At 32.8% G+C, this 19,573-nt stretch overlaps 8 protein-coding genes across 8 annotated transcripts, besides 1 other annotated feature; 2 read left to right on the top strand and 6 right to left on the bottom strand.

The window, feature by feature from the left end:
• Nucleotides 1-738: 738 nt before the first annotated feature.
• Nucleotides 739-1,504, bottom strand: TVAGG3_0820170 (alpha-acetolactate decarboxylase family; the record flags this gene model as incomplete). The annotated part of the gene is made up of 1 exon (XM_001301434.2): nucleotides 757-1,197. The coding sequence occupies one exon, from the start codon at nucleotides 1,195-1,197 to the stop codon at nucleotides 757-759; it is 441 nt and encodes a 146-aa protein (XP_001301435.1).
• A 311-nt stretch (nucleotides 1,505-1,815) lies between these two features.
• On the bottom strand, nucleotides 1,816-3,609 carry TVAGG3_0820160 (regulation of response to stimulus; the record flags this gene model as incomplete). The annotated part of the gene is made up of 1 exon (XM_001301433.1): nucleotides 1,816-3,609. The coding sequence occupies one exon, from the start codon at nucleotides 3,607-3,609 to the stop codon at nucleotides 1,816-1,818; it is 1,794 nt and encodes a 597-aa protein (XP_001301434.1).
• A 328-nt stretch (nucleotides 3,610-3,937) lies between these two features.
• Nucleotides 3,938-5,557, bottom strand: TVAGG3_0820150 (spindle assembly abnormal protein 6-like protein family; the record flags this gene model as incomplete). The annotated part of the gene is made up of 1 exon (XM_001301432.1): nucleotides 3,982-5,544. One exon carries the CDS (start codon nucleotides 5,542-5,544, stop codon nucleotides 3,982-3,984), a length of 1,563 nt encoding a protein of 520 aa, XP_001301433.1.
• Nucleotides 5,558-6,206: 649 nt separating this feature from the next.
• Nucleotides 6,207-6,704, top strand: TVAGG3_0820140 (cupin domain-containing protein; the record flags this gene model as incomplete). Its single annotated transcript, XM_001301431.1, has 1 exon — nucleotides 6,207-6,704. One exon carries the CDS (start codon nucleotides 6,207-6,209, stop codon nucleotides 6,702-6,704), a length of 498 nt encoding a protein of 165 aa, XP_001301432.1.
• Nucleotides 6,705-7,251: 547 nt separating this feature from the next.
• Nucleotides 7,252-7,378: a mobile genetic element.
• Nucleotides 7,379-7,633: 255 nt separating this feature from the next.
• TVAGG3_0820120 (uncharacterized protein) lies at nucleotides 7,634-7,831 on the top strand (the record flags this gene model as incomplete). The annotated part of the gene is made up of 1 exon (XM_001301430.1): nucleotides 7,634-7,831. The coding sequence occupies one exon, from the start codon at nucleotides 7,634-7,636 to the stop codon at nucleotides 7,829-7,831; it is 198 nt and encodes a 65-aa protein (XP_001301431.1).
• Nucleotides 7,832-8,297: 466 nt separating this feature from the next.
• TVAGG3_0820110 (uncharacterized protein) lies at nucleotides 8,298-13,740 on the bottom strand (the record flags this gene model as incomplete). The annotated part of the gene is made up of 1 exon (XM_001301429.2): nucleotides 8,951-13,510. One exon carries the CDS (start codon nucleotides 13,508-13,510, stop codon nucleotides 8,951-8,953), a length of 4,560 nt encoding a protein of 1,519 aa, XP_001301430.1.
• Nucleotides 13,741-15,236: 1,496 nt separating this feature from the next.
• Nucleotides 15,237-16,345, bottom strand: TVAGG3_0820100 (GTPase protein; the record flags this gene model as incomplete). Its single annotated transcript, XM_001299587.2, has 1 exon — nucleotides 15,733-16,323. One exon carries the CDS (start codon nucleotides 16,321-16,323, stop codon nucleotides 15,733-15,735), a length of 591 nt encoding a protein of 196 aa, XP_001299588.1.
• Nucleotides 16,346-17,859: 1,514 nt separating this feature from the next.
• TVAGG3_0820090 (uncharacterized protein) lies at nucleotides 17,860-19,318 on the bottom strand (the record flags this gene model as incomplete). Its single annotated transcript, XM_001299588.1, has 1 exon — nucleotides 17,863-19,314. One exon carries the CDS (start codon nucleotides 19,312-19,314, stop codon nucleotides 17,863-17,865), a length of 1,452 nt encoding a protein of 483 aa, XP_001299589.1.
• Between the last annotated feature and the right edge of the window lie 255 nt (nucleotides 19,319-19,573).

The following is a 19,573-nucleotide window of genomic DNA, read 5'->3' as shown; positions in this document are numbered from 1 at the left end:
AAGATGAAATTTACGATCAAAATAAAAAGGCTTTATTCAATAGAATTTGAACTAAGAAAACAAATAAAAATAAAACAAAATAAATTTCATGGTAAAATGAATCTCCTTGGATGGCCGCCAAACATAAAGCGTCGAGTGCAAATTCGCTGGAAAGGTTGGTTGTTATTATTGTTTTCTTCATGGTGTTCAATATACTGATAGTTGTTTAGTTGTTGTGGTTCATTATTATAGTCTTGATTATTATTGTTCACGTTGTTCTCATATTCTTGATTGTCCGAACTCATGAAAGCTTGGTAATAATGAACTGTCAAAAAAATTGCACGTTATGAGTTCAATTCAATTTTTGATCGAAAATTTTATGAAAAGTTTACCATAACAAATAATTACATCCAAGAATATATCGTCAATCTGATGGAGTTTTGAATTCTGAAGAATTTGATCAAAATGAACAGTTGCAATTATTATCCATCAGATTTGATTGCAAATTAATTTTAATATGTATGAGTCATATACAGCCATTATGATTCAAAGATTGCAATGTTAAGTTTGATCAATTTGCGAATCATTTTCCTCCTTTATTGAAAAGAATAAAGTACCACATGTGAAAAGAATGGATCAACAATGCAAATATATATCTTTCCATCTGATATATCCCATTATTTTTTGAATATAAAATCAAATATATTATCAACACTATGAGTTAATGTAAATACAGAAAAATTGTATTAATAGAAGAAACTTTTATACAGTCTGCACTTATTGGCTTCCACCTTCGATGAAATGTGTTTCCTTTGATCTATCAACTTCAAAATCGCACTTTCTGAAAGACTCTGAGTGCGAAGGAAGATGAAGATGGAAATCTGATGACTCTGCAATAGAAACTTTTCCAGAAATAAGTTTGAATCCTAAAACATGTCCACCACATGTTCTCTTATCGTCAACAAAGTGGATGTGGTATCCTGGAAGATTCATAGCAGCGAAGTACTTTGGAAAACGATAACCAATTAAAGATCCCTTAATATTTTGATGTTTGAATTCTGGTTGTACCTTGGCAACTTCAACAAGTGGCTTGTATGGTTTCTTTTGGCCCGGGACTGAGCGGAAGTGAACCATCTCGAATTCACCATCAACTCTGATAAGAAGTGGAAGATTCTCGTAAGGCTTCTTCTGATCAACAAGATCGTTAAATTGTTGCATGTCTATTGGTTTCTCGATATCAAAAGTCAACTGTGGAACAAAGTTTGCCAAAGTTGAAAATGGAGTTCCAGCATTTTCTGAAGGTACATAGCATTTTCCATCTGCTTTAAGCTGATAGAAGTTTTTATCAATGAAAATAAGCTCACCATCTTAATCTTCGAAGCAGCCACTTCCGAAATTTAATTCCTTTGGAACTTCTTGCAATGCAGCCATGCGATCATAATTGCCAATGACGAGAGAGTTAAGAGTTGCGATTTGATAAATTGTGTTTGGTTGCAATGAAGCCATTTGTGAAAAATGAATGTTGTTTTTTCCTCTGAAAATCTATTGAGAGAAAATTTGTCGTTTGATCGGAGTTCTCTTTCAATTTTAAACATAAAAATATATTAATATTTCAAATATATAAATGAAATTGGATACTAGTTATATAAAGTCTAAAAGTGTCACTATTTGGGTTCTTGGCTCATTCACAAAAGGTTTTCATATGCTATTGAACATTAAATTGAGATTATCTATAAGACAATTCGTCTAATTCATATAAAAGTTAGCAAATTAACATGAATAACTATTTTTGGGAATTCAAATTAGATCATTTAAAAAAATTCATCATTTTTATTTCTACATTAAAATAAATACATATACATATGAACTACTAGAGAATAGAGAATTGTATTTAGCAGCTTTGCATGTGATATAGCCACAGTCTTTAAGAGATGTTGGATTCAGTTTGGCTGAGTCAACGAGATTGCGAAGAAATGTTTTATCTCTGTTCTCAATCATGACACCGCATCGAAGACTTCGGCAGCCAATGAATGCGTTGTCTTCAATAGTCTTTACACAAATGGGAATGTTAATCGATTGAAGTGATAAGCAGTTGGCGAAGGCGAACGTTTTGATGGTTTCTACTGAGTTATCGGGAATTGTAATGCTCAAGAGATTGTTGCAGCCATTGAATGCGTTCGTTGAAATAGTTCTGATGTCTTGTGGCAGAGAGAAGAATTTAATCGGTGATGCTGGAGGGAAGATGAGGAGTGTACTTCTGTTCTTGTTGAACAATGCTCCATTCTCGATAACGAAGAAATCACTTGAGGAGCAGTTAATGACTTTGAGAGATATGCATCCTTCAAAGACGAGGTTTCCGAGTGATGAAAGAGAACAGCCAGCAGGGATGATGAATGATGTCAAAGAAATGCAATCTTTAAATGCAAGATCTGAAATGATTGATGTCCGAAGAGGAACTTTGAATGATGAGATCTTCGTTGATTCAAAACAATTGTCATTCAGTCTTTGGATTGTATCTGGGATGTGAATAGTTGTCAGTTCTGTGCATTGTCTGAATGCACTATCGCCAATCTCAGTCATTCGAGAGTCATCTGGAATGTTAATTTCTTCGATATTGGTGTGTCCAAATGCATAAACACCGATCGATTCGAGTGAGATTGGGAAGATAATACTTGTCAAACTAGTGCAATTATAAAAGCCATATCTGTCAATGCTCACTAAATTATTACTGAATGAAAGGAAACTTAGTGAGATGCAATTAATGAATGCACTGTCACCAATGGTCAATCTATCGCATTCAACAAATGTAACTCTTGTGATAGAACTGCATCCTGAAAAACTGGATGCACCGATCTTAGTAATGCTGCTCCCAAATGATATCGATGTTAAAGATGTGCATCCAGAAAATGCTTGGTCTTCAATGGTTTCAATAGATGTTGGTAACTCAAATGATGAAAGTAGTGGACAATCTCCAAATGCCATCTTACCGATCGTTTTGAGATTAGTTTTCGATTCAAATGTTATTGTTGTGAGTATATTATTAGATGCAAATGTATTTGTGCTTATTGTTTGAACAGATGAGATGATATTATATGATTCTCTTTTACTCAAGCAAATAACTATTGTCGTTTTATCTGGATTATATATGATCATCTGATTATCGATTGAAAATGGAGATCCTGGTGTCAACGAAACATTAATTCCAGATGGGAAACAATTTCCTTCTAAACGCGAAACATTCGGTGGCAAAACAACATTTTTCAGACTCCAACAGTATGCAAATGCAAATTCTCCTATTGACTTTATATTTTCTGGAATTGTGATTTCAGTAATTCTACAATTTTCAAAGGTGTGTTCCCAAATGGTATTAATTCCTTTGCCTAATTTCACAGTAGTTAATTGAGTGCATGTGGCAAAAGCTCCACCTCCAATATAGGTTCCAGTATCGGGTATAGTAACTGATCTCAATTTAGACCTTGTAAAAGCATATCCTGAGATAGTTGTGATCTTCGAATTAAATGTAATGGACTCAATGTTGGAACTATCAAATGAACAATAAGCTATTTCTATTATATTGTGAGCTCTATTGCAAGGATGACGAATGGCTTCCAGGTAAGAAAGGAATCTCATTACGTGTCGAAGATTTCAAGAAACTCAAAGAATTAATGCCTTTAGTTGAAGAGGCCATTGTTGCACTTGGTGGCAACCTTGATGATGATAGCGAATAAATACCTTATCATTTTGTTTGAATTGTTTACTGAAGATCAGAATATCATTTTTTATCTGATATAATTACGCTGAACTTATGATTTATGGATTACATTTGTCTGAAATTCTTATAAAACTAATCAGTGCTTGATAAATTTGCAGCGGAATCTGTTAATTATGGAAAAATTTTAAAAATACCGGGAATTAATTATAAATAATAAATGAACACTTTTATTTTGAGCAAATGCAATAACAATTTATTGAACAAAATTCAAATAAAAACCAAATTCATAATTAGAAGAAAGCTGTGGAATCCCAAACAGAAGCAGCGCCATTGACATCAGCAATTGGCTGCAAGCTAGGCAATAATTTCTTATTTTGAGATCCTCCCTTGAAGGATGAGCTAAATCCGTCACATGGAGGATTTTCTAACTCGTGTTCGTTGAGTCTCTTGTTCAAGTGCTGGATTGTTATCTCGTCAGTAGCGCTCTTATCCTTCATTTCTGCTATCTGCTTTTGGAGAGCATCGTTTCTAGTTCTCAGTTCCTTCATTTCTGCATTTTCACGATCAATTGTATCATTAAGTGCTTTAATACGCTCTTCTGCATGTGCATTTTCGACTTGCATCTCTGTCATCTGCTGTGTACGCTCATCGAGTTGTGATTTGAGCTGTGCAATCTGCAAATTAAGTTCTTTAGCTTCGGCCATGAACTTCTCGATAACTTGCTTGGACTTAGCAGCAATCCAGTCGTGCTGTCTTGCTTTGTCTTCATTTTCTGATAATCTTGCACGAATCTGAGCATTTTCTTCATCTTTCTTAGCAACATCAGCTTGGAGGCCCTCTATTATCTTAGCTTGTGAATCTTGAACATCCTTATCGTGTTCAACTGTTTTTTCTAATAATGTAATCTTTTCTTTAAGAGTTTCGGCTTCCTTAGAGAATCCTGCTGATGTAGAAGATGCACTCAACAGCTGCGCAGAAAGTTCATTCTTCTGGGCTTCGATTGTGGCCTTGGCTGTATTTGCATCGTGTAATTGCTGTTCAAGAGACTTGATTTTTTCTTCAAAGCGTTCTTTGACAACAGAAACTTGTGTCTTCTCTTCAAGAATTTGAGCATTCTGTTTTCTGAGATCATTAAGCAATTGTTCATATTTATTTGTCATTTCTGTCTCTGATTTCTGGCGTTCTTGGCGAGCTGCTTCAAGTGCTTCCTTTGATGACTTTTGGAGTTCGTCAAGACGAGTTTCGTACTGTTCGGAAACCTTTTGAAGTGTTTCTTGAGCTTTCTTGTCTTGTTCTTCAAGTTGAAGCTTGTAACTCTTTTCCATTTCATCCATAGATTTCTCTGTTTCTTGAAGTTGAATTGTTAAATCATCATAGTTCTTACCCTTGTTAAGGAAAGCTGATTTATATCTCTTTACTTCACCGGAGAGATACTGGTTAAGCTTAGCTTCACTTGCTGCAACTATATCGATTTGGAATAATGTATAAAGTGAAATTTTCGTTTTTTGCTGAAGGAGAAGTTTTGGCTTTTGGAAGTCATGAAGATTAATGACTGCACCATAATCTTCTGAATCAACGCAGCAAACAAGTAAATCATAAAAGCTCTTTGATAGATTTGGAAATTGGCAATAAAGCTTGAGTTGTTCTTTAAGTTCTGGGAAATCGTTTACTGATAATTCGTAAGTGAATAAGAATAATGGATTTTCCGGATCTGTAATTTGAAGGCGGAATGGACCATTAGATACTCCATTTCCGAATGTCTGAGCAAACTGGTAAAGAAGTGTTGGCTTTGTAATAGCTTCATCATATCCGATGACTGTTGTGGGTACATCGATGCGGAACTCTTCGCTCATTAAGTCTTGTAGATTTGATAAACGAATAGTAAACGTCCGGAAACTTTACAAAAAGGATAACGAATTAAATTTATATCTTAAGTTCATATTTTACATATACTACAAATTTTCGAACAGAATTGACTCAAAATATTCGAATCGTGCAACAAATTAAATTTATTTCAAAAATTGTTGTATGGATAAATCAACTTAGTATCTGTCAAAAGCTATAATGTTCTGGGATGAAATGATGTTAAAGTTTAACATGCGCATCATAAGTATTCTTATATGAATATCTAGCCATGAAATTAAATTTCTATTAATTCAGATAAATTTGATCAATCAATGAAATTAGCAGACTCTTTCTGCTCGTTTTCTTTCATCTGCTTTGAGAAAATGGTAAAAGTTTGGTATTAGATACATTCTTATCTACAAATGAACATCTACAACCAACATCTGTTGAGTTGGGTTAAGCCTTTAATATCTTATAATTGCTTATCCATGATAACCCTTGCGAAAGATGTCACTTTGACTGATTATGCCTCAGACAAAATCCTTAAATTCAATTCATGCTTTCAATTTTTCATCTTGTTGAGATATTAGTACAGACTCATGATTAAAATTGACGGATTCAATATTGTAAATTCCGATCATTTTTATCGTAATGGGATCATTATTTTTTGATGAATTTTCAAGAAGTCAAAGAGATTTTGAAATTGGACTCCCTCGATTTTGAAGGAGGTTCCTTCCATGAAATCTACAGATGCAGTGTTCCTGCCTCGATTCCAAACAGAAGCTGCGGAACATCAATTTATTACGCTTTAGAAGCAAAGAATGTATCACGCTGGCATTTAGTTGAAAGCGATGAGATCTGGTTTTACCATGCTGGAACACCTGCTCTTCAAATTTTACTTTTCCCAGATGGCCATTTCGAAAAACACATTATTGGTCCAAATCTTAAAGCTGGCGAGCGTCCTCAAAGTATAATTCCTGTAGGTGTTTGGCAAGCTGCCCGCCTTGTCGATGATTCTGAAAATTCTTGGGGATTATTCGGAGCTACAGTTTTCCCTGGATTTGAGTTCTCCATTGCAAAGGTTGCAAACTGGAGTGAACTTGCTCAAAAATGGCCGAATGCTGTTGATTTAGTTAAAGAATCCAAATTGGATATTGAACTCCCATAAAACTTGTATATACTAGATTCATTTTAAGGAACACTGTATTTTGACGTGTGTGAATCCAATTAACAATTATTATTTCCCCTTTTTTTTTCCTGACTTTATGGAAGAATTCAATCTTTATGAATATACTCAAATGTTAAAGAACAGTTTCGAAACTCCTGTATTGTCAATAAAGAGTGAATCCATTCAATTAGCGCATTTGTAAGTGAATAGATTCTTCCAAATATTGAAAAACAAGAAAATAAACTTTTGAATATATATATATAATAAGGCAAACCTTCAGAGTAAAGTTTGGCATCTAGTAGTCCATTATATATGAAAGTATTGCCTTAGTTTCAAAACTAAATCTGTTTTGTATACTTACTCACCTGAATCATATCTTGAAATAGAACAAAGGTAACTTGCAGAGAGTTTTTGATGTATTATATGGATTTTCTTGCTTCGAAATTTTCCAGAAACATACATTCAAAAGATCTCTGGAAAAGAGTTTTTCTGAATATTGAGGGGAAGAGTAGTATAATGATACTATGTGTAGGAAAATGTGTTTAATTAAGGGTACACTTACGTCCCTTTGGTATAGCCTTCAATTCAGATGTTTAAGGTTGATTTTCAATGACGCTTCACGCCGGTTGTCAAAAATTTGAATTAAAGTCGGATGGGCGTAAGCGCAGCCTTAAAATGGAAAAACATTCAATTATTTTGACATATTAATATCTGTTTAGAATTGTATTGGTATTCGAATAACAAATTATTTTAAGAATTCACTCTATCTATAAGGAAACTCAATGTCACTCCCGAAACCAAAGTATATTTCATGAATAGTCACTATGGTAGTGTATATGTGTCATTGTCTGTTTTTCTGTTGTTTCTCGATAATTAAAAAGGAAAAAGAAAAATTCAAACGAAAATGGATTTTTCTCTTAATTTTACTGATGAATAAAGGAAATTCAAATGAAAATGGATGTTCTGCTTCGCATTTACCTAATGAAAGGAGTGAAAGTGATAGATTAAAAGAATCAGTTTTCATTTTATCTGTATTAGCTTTATGGCCCCAGACATTAGTTGCAGACAAATCTCCAATGCAGTTAATAATTGTAAGTACGCTATTAAAATTTGAATCAAAAGTATGATTTGCATTGTTTTCTAAGAAAATACATTCTATAACAGTAACATTTGATGAGAAAGCTAATGAAAGAAGGCCAAGAGAAGTACCATCAGCTTTAACCGAGTTGTTTTTGAAGATTGACTTTTTAACAAATGAATCAATTGTATTCATATGGCACATGCAAATAGGACTTGTTTCATGGTTATCATTAGAAATGAAACAACAAAAGTTAATATTAACTGGATTATTTAGAAAGGAATATCCTGAGCCAGAGAAACTTTTTGTATTAGTGTTGTTTGTAGAAATAAGAGTTTTCTCTCCATAATTATGAAATATACTGGAACCTCCAGTATAATCATGACCGCATTGATAGAGAGAGCTTAAGTTAACGAAATTTTTGTTTGTTTCTTTTCTAGTATCTGTATATGAATGCATTCCATTTCCTGTTGAGAAGCAGTTAATAGAACAAAATCGGTCTTGGACAATGGAGCTGCTACCATTGAAGAAGATGCAGCCACCAAATCCTGAACTTTGTGTAATATTTGTATAAGTGCATATTGAATGTAGCAGTTTAATAGAATCAATACTGCAGTTGATGACATTAACTGAAAAATTAACGAAGTTTGAAGATAATAAAAATAAATTTTTAGAAATAGTTGGTTTTGTGTTATCTGTGATATACCTATACTTTTCTGTTGGTTTCCCGTAGTATTCTTCCCATATATCTTTTGGAACTTGAGCTTTATTTAAAGAAGTACCAAGTTGATGTTTTTGAAAACAAAAATGTCAAAAAAATTCAGAAACCAGATCATGTCAATTAATTGAAAAATTTATGTAAAGTTCAGTTATTGCAGTTTTCCTTCACGCTAAAATGACTCAAAAAAATACATTGTAATGCTTATCTCATCATTGATCAACTTTATTCCTAGGTCTCATGTTAAGTTTCTGATGATTGTTTCTAACCGTAATCGAAATATTAAGTCCTTTCTCAGATTGGAAATATGGAACGTACATATATTTCATATGAGACTTCCGGACTCATTAAATGAATTAACTTCAAGTAAATTCATTTTAATTTGTATAGACGAAGTTCAAAAAAAATCTTTTTTTATAAAGTTAAGTAAAACAAATAGCTTTTTAATATTTAATCGGTAAGAAGTTTTTCGATAGAATTCCATTCAACACCAGATTGATGAATAGATTCAAGTTCTTTGTGGATAGAAATAAGATGTGACAAATTCTGATTTTTCTCATTCCTTGCATCTGTTTGACGCTTCGTCTGTGACAATTCGTAGTTAGCAGATGTCAATGTCAAAACAGAAGACATAGTAGTCTGGTATCTGTTCTTGATTATGTCGTATTCCTTCTTAGATCGAACTTCATCTAATTCTGTTGAAATTTCGCGTCCTTCAGCTGATTCTCCACCTTCTGTTTCTTGTTTATTTTCATTAGGAACTGACTTGATTTGTACGTATTCTTTCAACGAATTATTGATTGATTCCAACTCTTGGTTACAGAGTTTCGCGTTCTCAACCATCATCTTGCAATGTTCAACAGATCTCTTCAAGATTGGCAGTGTTGCAATCTTCTCTTCATCAGCAACATTCGCGTCAAACAATGCTGATGTCATGTGACCAAGTGCTGTTTGTTCAAACAGTGTTAATTGACGTTCTAAATCACTATTTGAAGGAGCACTTGGTTTCTCTTCGTTGTCAATAACTTCTAAGATGTCTGGCTTACGAATAGGAAGTTCTTGTCCAATAGATTTACTAAGTTTAATAGTAATCATTGGTATTAATTCAACAATGCGATACATAGAAAGCATTGTAGAAATAATAACTTGTAACTGGAAGAAAGGTAAAGTATTCGTTGTGTCTTGTGTAGTAAATCTTCCTTTCTGTCCTTCCAAGAATTGGAATGCAAATCGTAATTTGCGGAGTGTTTCAATTGTTGGCAAAATTTCGAAATGTTTTAATAAGAAAGTTATTGATTTGATTTCGCGTTGTATTCCAAGAGATGGAGAGTCTTGGATAACATCAATTATTTTGTTAGAAAGATGACGGAATTCACCATGGAAATCGGACATCGGTAAGTTATCCAATGACTTAGTAAAGTTGTTCCATTCCGTAACAAAATTAGTCATTGAACTAGAATTGGATTTTCTCGGTCCGAACTTTGATGAAATATCTTTCATTGCTGTTAAAACACGTGTTAAATCAATGTATAGTTTGCAGAGACGACTTGGTTTTGATTGAACAAGAGATTCAATCTCGTTCTGCAACTCAAAGATCAACAACTCTATAGAAAGAAAATCAGTACCACTCAAAAATGGTTCTTTTCTTTTGCGTTGAACAACAGGACAAACACGGTCGAAAGAGATAGAAATATCAATCAATTGCTGGAGAACTGTCAATGATGTCAATCTATCATCTGTTTTATCCCAACTAACAGCAATTGGAGAAATAGACAATTCTTGTTTGAACTTCAAAATACTTTTGATATGATCAGACAAAAATGAATTGTCGAAATTGGATTCGACGTATTTTGTCACTGGACAAATGTTCTGTGTGAAGATTTCGTAGATGTTTGAATCCAAGAATGATGACAAAGAAATATGTTCGCAGTTCATTCTCTTGAAGAAATCTCCGAAGTCAAAGAAATCAAGATCAGTGATTGTTACTAATTCTTTCGCATCAAACAATGCACGGCTTCTCTTGAGAACTTTAACACTGGAAATAAGACTCGAGAAGTTGTTATACATGTTAGATTTAACAACTTGATCAATTTCGTGGAATAACAATGGTGAATTTTCTTTAACAAATCTTGTTTTCTCGAGTAATCCACCAACCAAAACTTTCAACATCTTTAAATCAGGAGCGAATGTTGGTGTTGTTCCTTTAGCAAACAACAAACATCGGCTAAGACGGAAGAAAGCAAATGCACAATTAGTTAAGTTTCTAATTAATGCAACTGGTGTTGTTTGGTCACTAGAAACATCTGTTGCACGGAAGATGTTATAAGTAAGACCACGGCATTCAAGAAGTGTTGGTAACCATCCGAATTCAAGATCTTTAAGATTACTTCCAACACTTGTCAAAATCTTGGAAAGTTCCGAAATTTGTGCTGCTTTCGGATGTGGAGGGAATTCTCTTGGATAACCACGTCCTCTAGAAGGAGGATTGAGCTCAAGAAGCATCTGTAACAAGAGATCAACTTTATGTTCAAGAGCACTAACAACTTTATCATTAAATGATTGGTAATGCAATGTCAAGTGTTCATATGATGGCTGTGAAATTTCACTGTCAATTTCTGCCAATTCTGTATCGAATGATGATGTTTCACCACGCCATTCTTCTTTGAACTCTTCGTATACTTGGCGTGCACGAGAATGAACGAATTCTTCAGTATATGAAGGGAATTGTGGATGAACACTTACATGATCAACGGAAAAAACTTTTTGAGCAAAAGGAGTCCATAAAGCCATTTCTTCTTCACTAAAAACAAGTTGTGAAGAATCGATGTTTGATTCATCATTTTTAGAAGGTTCCGCTGAACTTGTATCAGTGTTATCTACATCAGAAGATTCTGTTGGATTATCTGATCCTGTGTTAACACGTTCCAAGAAAGACAACAAGTTCTTTAATTGTAATTTACTGTAGAAATGAATGTTCATTTGTGCGAACATGTCAATACAATTAAACAACTGTTCAAACTGTGAAGAAATTTGGTTATCAGGATGAGTATTGATATAAATTGTCAACATCTTTCTTAATATAGACATTTTGATGTCCATTTCATTAACAGTTGTTCTCTTCGGCGGAGAATGTGGTAAATTGGAAAGCCAACCTGTTAATTGGCCAAGTAATTTAGAAGGTAATGCTTCTATTTGTTCACGACGAATAATTGTCGCTGATGAATAAATGCTCTTGTATTGTGCATTGAAACGAGAGACATAATCAGCAGATGTCCATCGTTTAAGACAATCAGTTGACAAATTACGGAATTCTTCAATTTTACTTAATATTTCTGTCATATTTAATTTAAACAGATTTAAGTTACTGAAGTATTCCGAAAATGGCTGGAATTCAGGCCATTTTTGTGTCAATTCTGTGATAGAAGTAGCAATGAAAGATAACTGAGAACATGTTGATAAATTCGCGGCACCACTTATATCCATTTCTTCGTAGATACGATAAACATCGAAAATAATATTCAACAAAGAATTAATTTCTGTGAAAACATGATCCATGTTTACAGAAAAACCTTGTTCATATAGAATCATTGATATTTCACGAAGACTTGATATAACTAAAGGAATCGTATTCATACAAAGAATATATTGTTCTAAGCGTTCACGAATACCAGAAATACTTGATAACATAGTTATTCCTGCTTTAGCTACAGGGAAATCATTAAATCTATTTAATGACAAATTAAATAATTCTTCTTCAATTAATCTGATATTAACTCTTATACGAGAAAAGATTGTTGTGAAATCAGCAGGATGAATTATTTTGTTTTCTGTTGGAAGCATAGAAAGACCTTTTTCAGTTATTGATTGTAATTGTGGAGTGATTTTTGACAAACATCTATTTATATTAAATTCAGTTTGGTTTTCATCATCAAGAGGTTCTGAAACAAGGAAACGTAATGAAATAGGACGTGGCAATAACTGTGAAAGATTAAGTTTAAAGATATTTGTTCCTATAAGTTGATTTCCTTTTTCAATCACATCAATAACAGATGTCAATGTCTGACCAATTTTAATCAATGGCTCTGTACATTTCATAAATGATTTTGTGTCTTGTGCACTCCAGCCAACAGGTTTCTTTCTGGCTTTAATGATGCTGTCACTAACAGTTTGCAAGTTCTCCAGGGCTTTGTTGAATTGTTCAATGTCATTTTTGGAAAATGCATATTCAGGAAGTTTGTAAAATTGTGTGACAGCACGGGAAGCAGAGAAATAGAAGTTACTGCATTTGGTAAACACTTTTTTAGCTGGATCTTGTGGTGGTTGTATTGTTAAAATGACAAAAATGATGCTTTCTATCGCTGATGTACATGATTCGAACTTGATCTCTGATTCAAGCGATGTTTCGAACTCTGTAATGAAGCGTTGACGTGTCTCTGGATCAGGATTCTTGATCTCTTTGTATTCGTTGAGAACTTGTGATGCAGTTTTGGAATTTGGACTTTCTTTAGATGGCTTGGGGTTAAGCTTGCAGTGTTCGTTCTTGAGACTTGGTATTTTGATGTCTTCGTCAAATGCAAAGTGTCGTAATAGGTTTTGAAGAACAGTTGTGATTGATAAGAATCCGTGAGCGGCAATGATATGCTTGATTGAATTTTCTAGCTCGTTTGAGGTGGAAAGTAATGAATTAAAGGATTTCTGGGATGATGAAATGGCTGTATCACGCATGGAAAGAAAATCTTGTTGAATTGAACGAATTGTTTGCTGAATTGAGTTGAATGTTGATGGTGGTGCCTTCAAATATGAGATTAATAATGACTTTTGCATCAGGTTTTGTAAGGCGGATGAGATTCTGTTCAATGGAGCGCGATTATCAACAGAAGGAGGAAGATTCTCGCCAAAATCGGTGACTTGCTTCATAAGCTGAGCAACAAGAACTTGAAAATCACGAATTGTTCTCTGAAAGAAGTGTTGAGAAGACAACTCAACAATTTTGGGGATATAAGGAGCCATGATTGAAACGAATTCAGTTGGCTTCAGTGTTTTTGACTGATTTGCAGTAGCTTTAGCGCGATTAAGGATTTTATTAAACTTTTTAATGATAATAGTTGTAAAAGTAGGCGGTGATAATGCTTCATTTTGCAATTTCCACAATTTGGCAAGTTAACTGGATAATTCTTGATAGTCTTGTGTTGTCGTGAAAATGCGGATCGGGGGAGGAACTGCTGTTTCTTGAGTTTCCTCCATCAATGTCACGTTTTATTTGTAAATTTCAAATATAATAAATGTATTTCTTAATATCAAATATAGTTATGAAAACATATGTATATCTTGTTTCATTAAACAAAGGATAACTTCTCTAAGTTTTTACGATGGTTCGAAAGAAAATCAGCTATTATATATAAATTATGAATGTTTTTAATTATCATTTGTTTTGATAAATATGAATATTTATTCAAATTTCAAAAATATATTGGATTTTTTACGAAATAACAAAATTATATCGCGATGTGTTAAATTAGATATCATTTAAAGTTTTTACATATAGGGTTATAGTTTTCCCAAAGAGAAATATGAACTTTTTCGGAAGCAATAATAGAATCGGCTGAACAAACACAAGTAGCAAGAATATTTATATCAAAGCGTTAGCAAACTATAATGTAGATATAAGAAAGAGACAATTCTGTGTTTAACGCGAGAGGTTTGAAATATCAGGCATATTTTTGAAAGATGCGAAATTTGATTTATGCACGTTATCATGCTCTCATGATTTTTGAGATAATGCAAAGAACACTCTGAAATGAACCGAAAAGGTCGAATTGAATTTGAACTCAAAACGTTACTGGACAATTTTTAGATAAAAGTAGTAAACTATGATTGCCATTACAGAATTAACTAATTAGTGTAAGGGTTTCGTTTTGCGAAAAAAACGTACAATACGCAATTTCGCTAAAAAAACATTTAGCTAGCAATTTCGACCTTTGACTCCACTCAAGACGTCACTTTTTTAATTTTGCGGTATCATATTTTTGGAAAATCTTTATGAATATTATATAAAAAGTCTCTTTAATATCTATATTTCATATTTTTATCGATTTTTAAAGTTTTTGCGAAAAGTATTCAATTATTTTTGCTATTTGGTCGGGTAAATGTCAGATTTGCGACATTTTCTGATATGATATTCAGATTCTACGTTGATAATAATGCTTATAGAACCCTCTTGCTATTGTGTCAAAATTGCGAAACCGATAGCAAAAATATCTCGCAATATCAAAATTGAGATATTGAGTGAATTATGCATTATAGAGATTAAAAATCTGATTTGTGAAAACATCTCATCAGTTTCTAGCTAATTCAAAAATCTTTACTATCTTATTCGATTAAAATGAAAAGGGAATAGTTTCATTATGCTTTAAATGACAGCCTTATAATATAATCATAGTTTTCGCTCAATATGCAGCATTTTTTTTTCGAAATCTATGGTCAATATCCTAAATACTGATTGCTTTGCATTCATATCTCTTACATTTTCTATACCCACATCACTATTCATTGCTATTCCTATCTTTTTCATTTTTGTTTGTTTCTCATAATTTCTCAAAAAACATGATAACTTGATATTTGTAAATATCATACTTTATAACGTAAATAAGAACTTGACATATTAAGAAAAGCAGTAATGAAAAGAAAATCTGAAATTCATAAAAATTACAAGTTTCTGATGACAATTAGCTTAATTAAACCAGGTACAAGATTATATAATTGTATTTTCCATCCAATTATCCATATAATATCTTATCCAGAAAAAAAAACTTGATCAATACCAAATGATTTTTTAACTAGTAAATAAAGTATTTTCTTTACACACACATTGTATATCATAGTTTTTTTTTGGTTTCGCAAAACATCCAAAAACAAATATGCTATAAAAGTGACAATTTTAGCAAAACGAAACCCTTAATTAGTGAACAAAACCCGAGTATATTTTTCCATTATCCAGCTTGAAATGTCTCACGCAATTGTCTGGCCATCAATTTGAGAAACGATTGCGATGGAAGAAACCTTTAAGATTTTGGGTGAAATTAAAAAACTCTTATGAAGATTTCCTGTTAATACAAAATCGTTTTGTTTTAATCCACGAGTTTATTATTAATATCAATCAGCTTTAGAAAATTATTAAAAGGATTAAAATAAAAGTGGAATGTACATTACCTTTATACATTTAGTAGAATTTCTTACTGAATTTCGCAGCATCCGTCGCTAGAACCCTTTTCTTCTTCCTTCTTCTTGCCCTCCTTAGCAGCTGGAGCATTCTTATTCAAAACAAGGCGGCAGATCTTTTCGAAGCTCAGGGTAGTGTTCTTGTTCTGCTTAGCTGATGTTTCTAATACTTCAGCGTTATTCCATGAGCTAGCGGACTTAGCCTTGGCCTTTTCAAGTGGGACGGCATGTGGTGCTGGAAGATCGCACTTGTTACCAAGAATGACAATAGGTGGCTTCTGTGTATTCTTTACGCGGACGATATCGTCATAAACTTCGCTAATGAAATTGAGTGAAGACTCGTCATCAACTGCATAAACGACAGCAAAGCCCTCGCATTCTTGAATGTAACGGCTACGAAGCTCCTTGAAGTCTTCCTGGCCGGCTGTATCTACGATTTCGCAAACAACGGTTTCGTCATCAATAGAAATGTTTTTCTGGAATTCGTCTTCGATTGTTGGGACATAAGTTTCAGAGAATTCGTTTCTAACGAATTGAAGTGTAATAGCTGTCTTGCCGACACCACCGGATCCGAGCATACATATGTGGATAGTCTTCTGAGACATCACCAATTATGATTACTTTTTCAGAATAACCGATACTTGTGTTCAAAAGATTTTCGGATTTTTCTTATTATATATTAATAATTAATATATAATCAATAAATTTTCCTTCAATTCGTGACAAAAAATCTTTAGTTAACATTGAAAAGCTCCGAAAAATTGTATTGAATTTACTTCTTGAATTCCAACATTTTAACTACATCTCAGATACACTATTTCTCTCTTAAATTTTGTGGTATCTCATTGAAAAAGTTCTTTGAAAATTTTTAAAAAGTGTTCTTTTTTTGATTAGCCATCTTTCAAAGCTGTTAGACGTTGATTTTTGCGAACAATTTTATCCATCCTTTTCTGATTTGATTTTCTATATTAATCCACTATTTAAAAATTCTTGTTGTAAAATCCAAATTTCTGATTTTCGATTTTGCTTAGTCTGAGTAATTTTGGATTAACAGAGCTAGAAATGTCATTTTTACTGAATATTTTAGTAATTTTAATCTGATATGCATGAAATTGAAATTAACGAATTGATTGAGCAAAGGATTGTTTCATTCTATGTGTATGGAATAGGTTTTCTATTGATGTGGCTTTATGTTCATAGGTGTTTTTTAGAGGATAATAATTTTTGAACTCCATTTCTTCCCAAAGATCAGGAAATTTCCCTGAACTATACATTTAAAGCTAAAACATTAGTTTTAAAGGAGCTTGTAGTTACTATTTCCGAATAAACTTAGTTATATAATGTGAAAAAGTTTGATTTGATACGATTTCATAAAATTACAACCTAAATGGTATATTAGTATCGCAAGAATAGCACATAAGAGAGGAAATCAATGCTATATCACAACGCATTGTTTGCTTAATAAAACTTATATATTCAATATATCATATTAAAAGAGATTATATGAAGTATATTTTCAAACACTATAGTACACTCTTCTATTTGGTATGTTTTGTAGAGCATTTGAGGGCAAAAATACATCTCATGCAATAAATTGGAGAAATTATTTCAATTTCTCCAAATTTCTTTATTCATCATATGCAATCAGATTCACAATAAAAATCAATACATGATCAGAATCTGATAATTGAATGTTGAAAGTTGGTCGCGATATAAAATCGGATTCAAAAAATTTTACTTCTGAAAAATTGAGGGAAGGACAGGAGATTGTCAAAAGTAACCGATAATCATCCAACTGTTTCTGAGTCTATTAGATTGCCAAATTTTAATATTCAGTGGATAAATGATTAATTTGTTATCTAATCCGTATCTCTTTCCAGATTTTGCTTTAAATTGATTTGAAATCTGGTGGAGAATGAAATTTTGACATGTTTAGTAATATGTGCTGTGCTAAATATTATAAAGAACGCATAAGATGATGGTGGAATTTAGAAAATTTATCAAAAATTTTTTGAATTCCTTTTTCGATTCAAGGACAGTTTCAGTCAGATCTGTCCTTCTTAATGTCTTCGAGTTTTAGAGGATAACTTATAAAAGAAACAGTAATTTAATATAAAAATAACAATTTATTTTAAAAAAAATCTCTAATCTCTTTTATCTTTTCTTTGCTTTTCTTGTTTCTTTGATATTTTTATATCAGGAATTGGTTCTTTTGGTTGATTCCTTGCCCATTCTTGGCGAATTCTTTCTTTTCTCTCGCTAAGATCTTCTTTTCCTCCATTTCTCATTACGAAAGCAGATATGGCGAGAGTTGTGAACACTGAGATACCAATTATCCATTTTGTGAATGTTGTTGCTGAAAATGAATCTTTCCAAACAATTTGCTGTGTTTGGTTGATATTTGATATATTTACTAACCCTGTATGCAAGAATCTTGATATTTCTGTTGCAATATCTGGTCTTCCGAAGTCATATTTTGAATTTGATTTATTCAAAAAGATAACTTCGACATTTTCAGAATTTATACTATTATTCTTGTAGAAACCAGATACATATTGAACTCTTGGAAGATCTAGCTCACCAACTACTAATAAAATTGGAGAATTAAACTTATGATTAAATTCATTCGAAAGTTGTGGCATATAATTACAAACATGCTTCAATCCGAGTGGTGCAAAGAAAGATCTGTCTTGTGGTGTTGAGCAAAGGTGCATTGCAACGTCTAACCAGCGATAAGTTAACAACTCTGGTCCTGGAAGGGTATTGAAGGTTATATAGCTCATTTTAGAGTTATCTGTAATGGATTGTAATAAATCAAATGCTGTTGCAGCTGCTTTAGGGTTTCTAAGTTGATGTTCTGTTGCAAAAATGACTCTTTCTCTTGAAACCTTGAAAGCGTAAAGAACTGATGATGGTATATCGTATGGAAGCCATCTGATGTTCTGATATGGACAATTTGCTGGATCTTCACGACATAATCTTCGATATGTTCCAAGTAAGCGAGGAGTAGTTTCATTATGGACTAATGATGGAGCAGATGATCCTATTATTACGAATCTATTAAAGTATTCATGATAATCACTAAGTAATTGATGACAAATTAAAGATCCGGTTTCGCCAATTGAAATAACGTTGGCCATTTGGATTTTTTCTTCTTTCATAAAGTTGACAATGTCAAGTGCGCGTGAAGGAGTCCAAAAATTGCTGACGTTCACTTTACTGAAAGTTCTATTTGCAATTGTTTGGAGTAATTTATCTGTAATCTTAGATTCAGAGATTGTAGCTAGTGTTTTTATGTCAGAGTCTTCTAATTTTATGTCAGAATCGATACCTCGGTACCCGAGCATATAAAATGTTGTGTTTTTTATGTATTCGTTAAAAACTTTGAATTCTGTTACTATATTTGTACGTCCGTTTCCTGGTCCAAGTATAAATGTAGGTATTTTTGAGTAATTATTAACAGATTTTATCGCATCAATTGCAATTTTCTTAGATGAATCATTGCCATATTCTAAAGAAGTATGGAAGACACCACTTTCAGTTATGCATTGCCTATCTGTGCACTTCCATTCAATAAAAAGCGAAAACAAAAACATTCAAGAAAATGGCCAATATTTACGGGAAACGAATTAGTGTATAATAGAGATACTAAATCTAATAACAATTCATATTTACATAAAATTTGACGCCCATTCAACCCATAGATTTACGGGGGTATTATTATTGTCGTCTGGCGGTTTTAGACGACAATGCGAATTTTCAAATAATAGGATTTTTAGCCAGATAAAGAGCTACTCCATATATCATGCGTGTTTGCATACTATATACATAGATGGAATTGATGTTCTTCCTTTA

Source organism: Trichomonas vaginalis, chromosome VI (genome assembly GCF_026262505.1).
Source record: "Trichomonas vaginalis G3 chromosome VI, whole genome shotgun sequence".
NCBI lineage: Eukaryota > Parabasalia > Trichomonadida > Trichomonadidae > Trichomonas > Trichomonas vaginalis.
The sequence above is the reverse complement of the archived record's forward strand: the minus strand, read 5'-3'. Positions and strand labels throughout refer to the sequence as shown.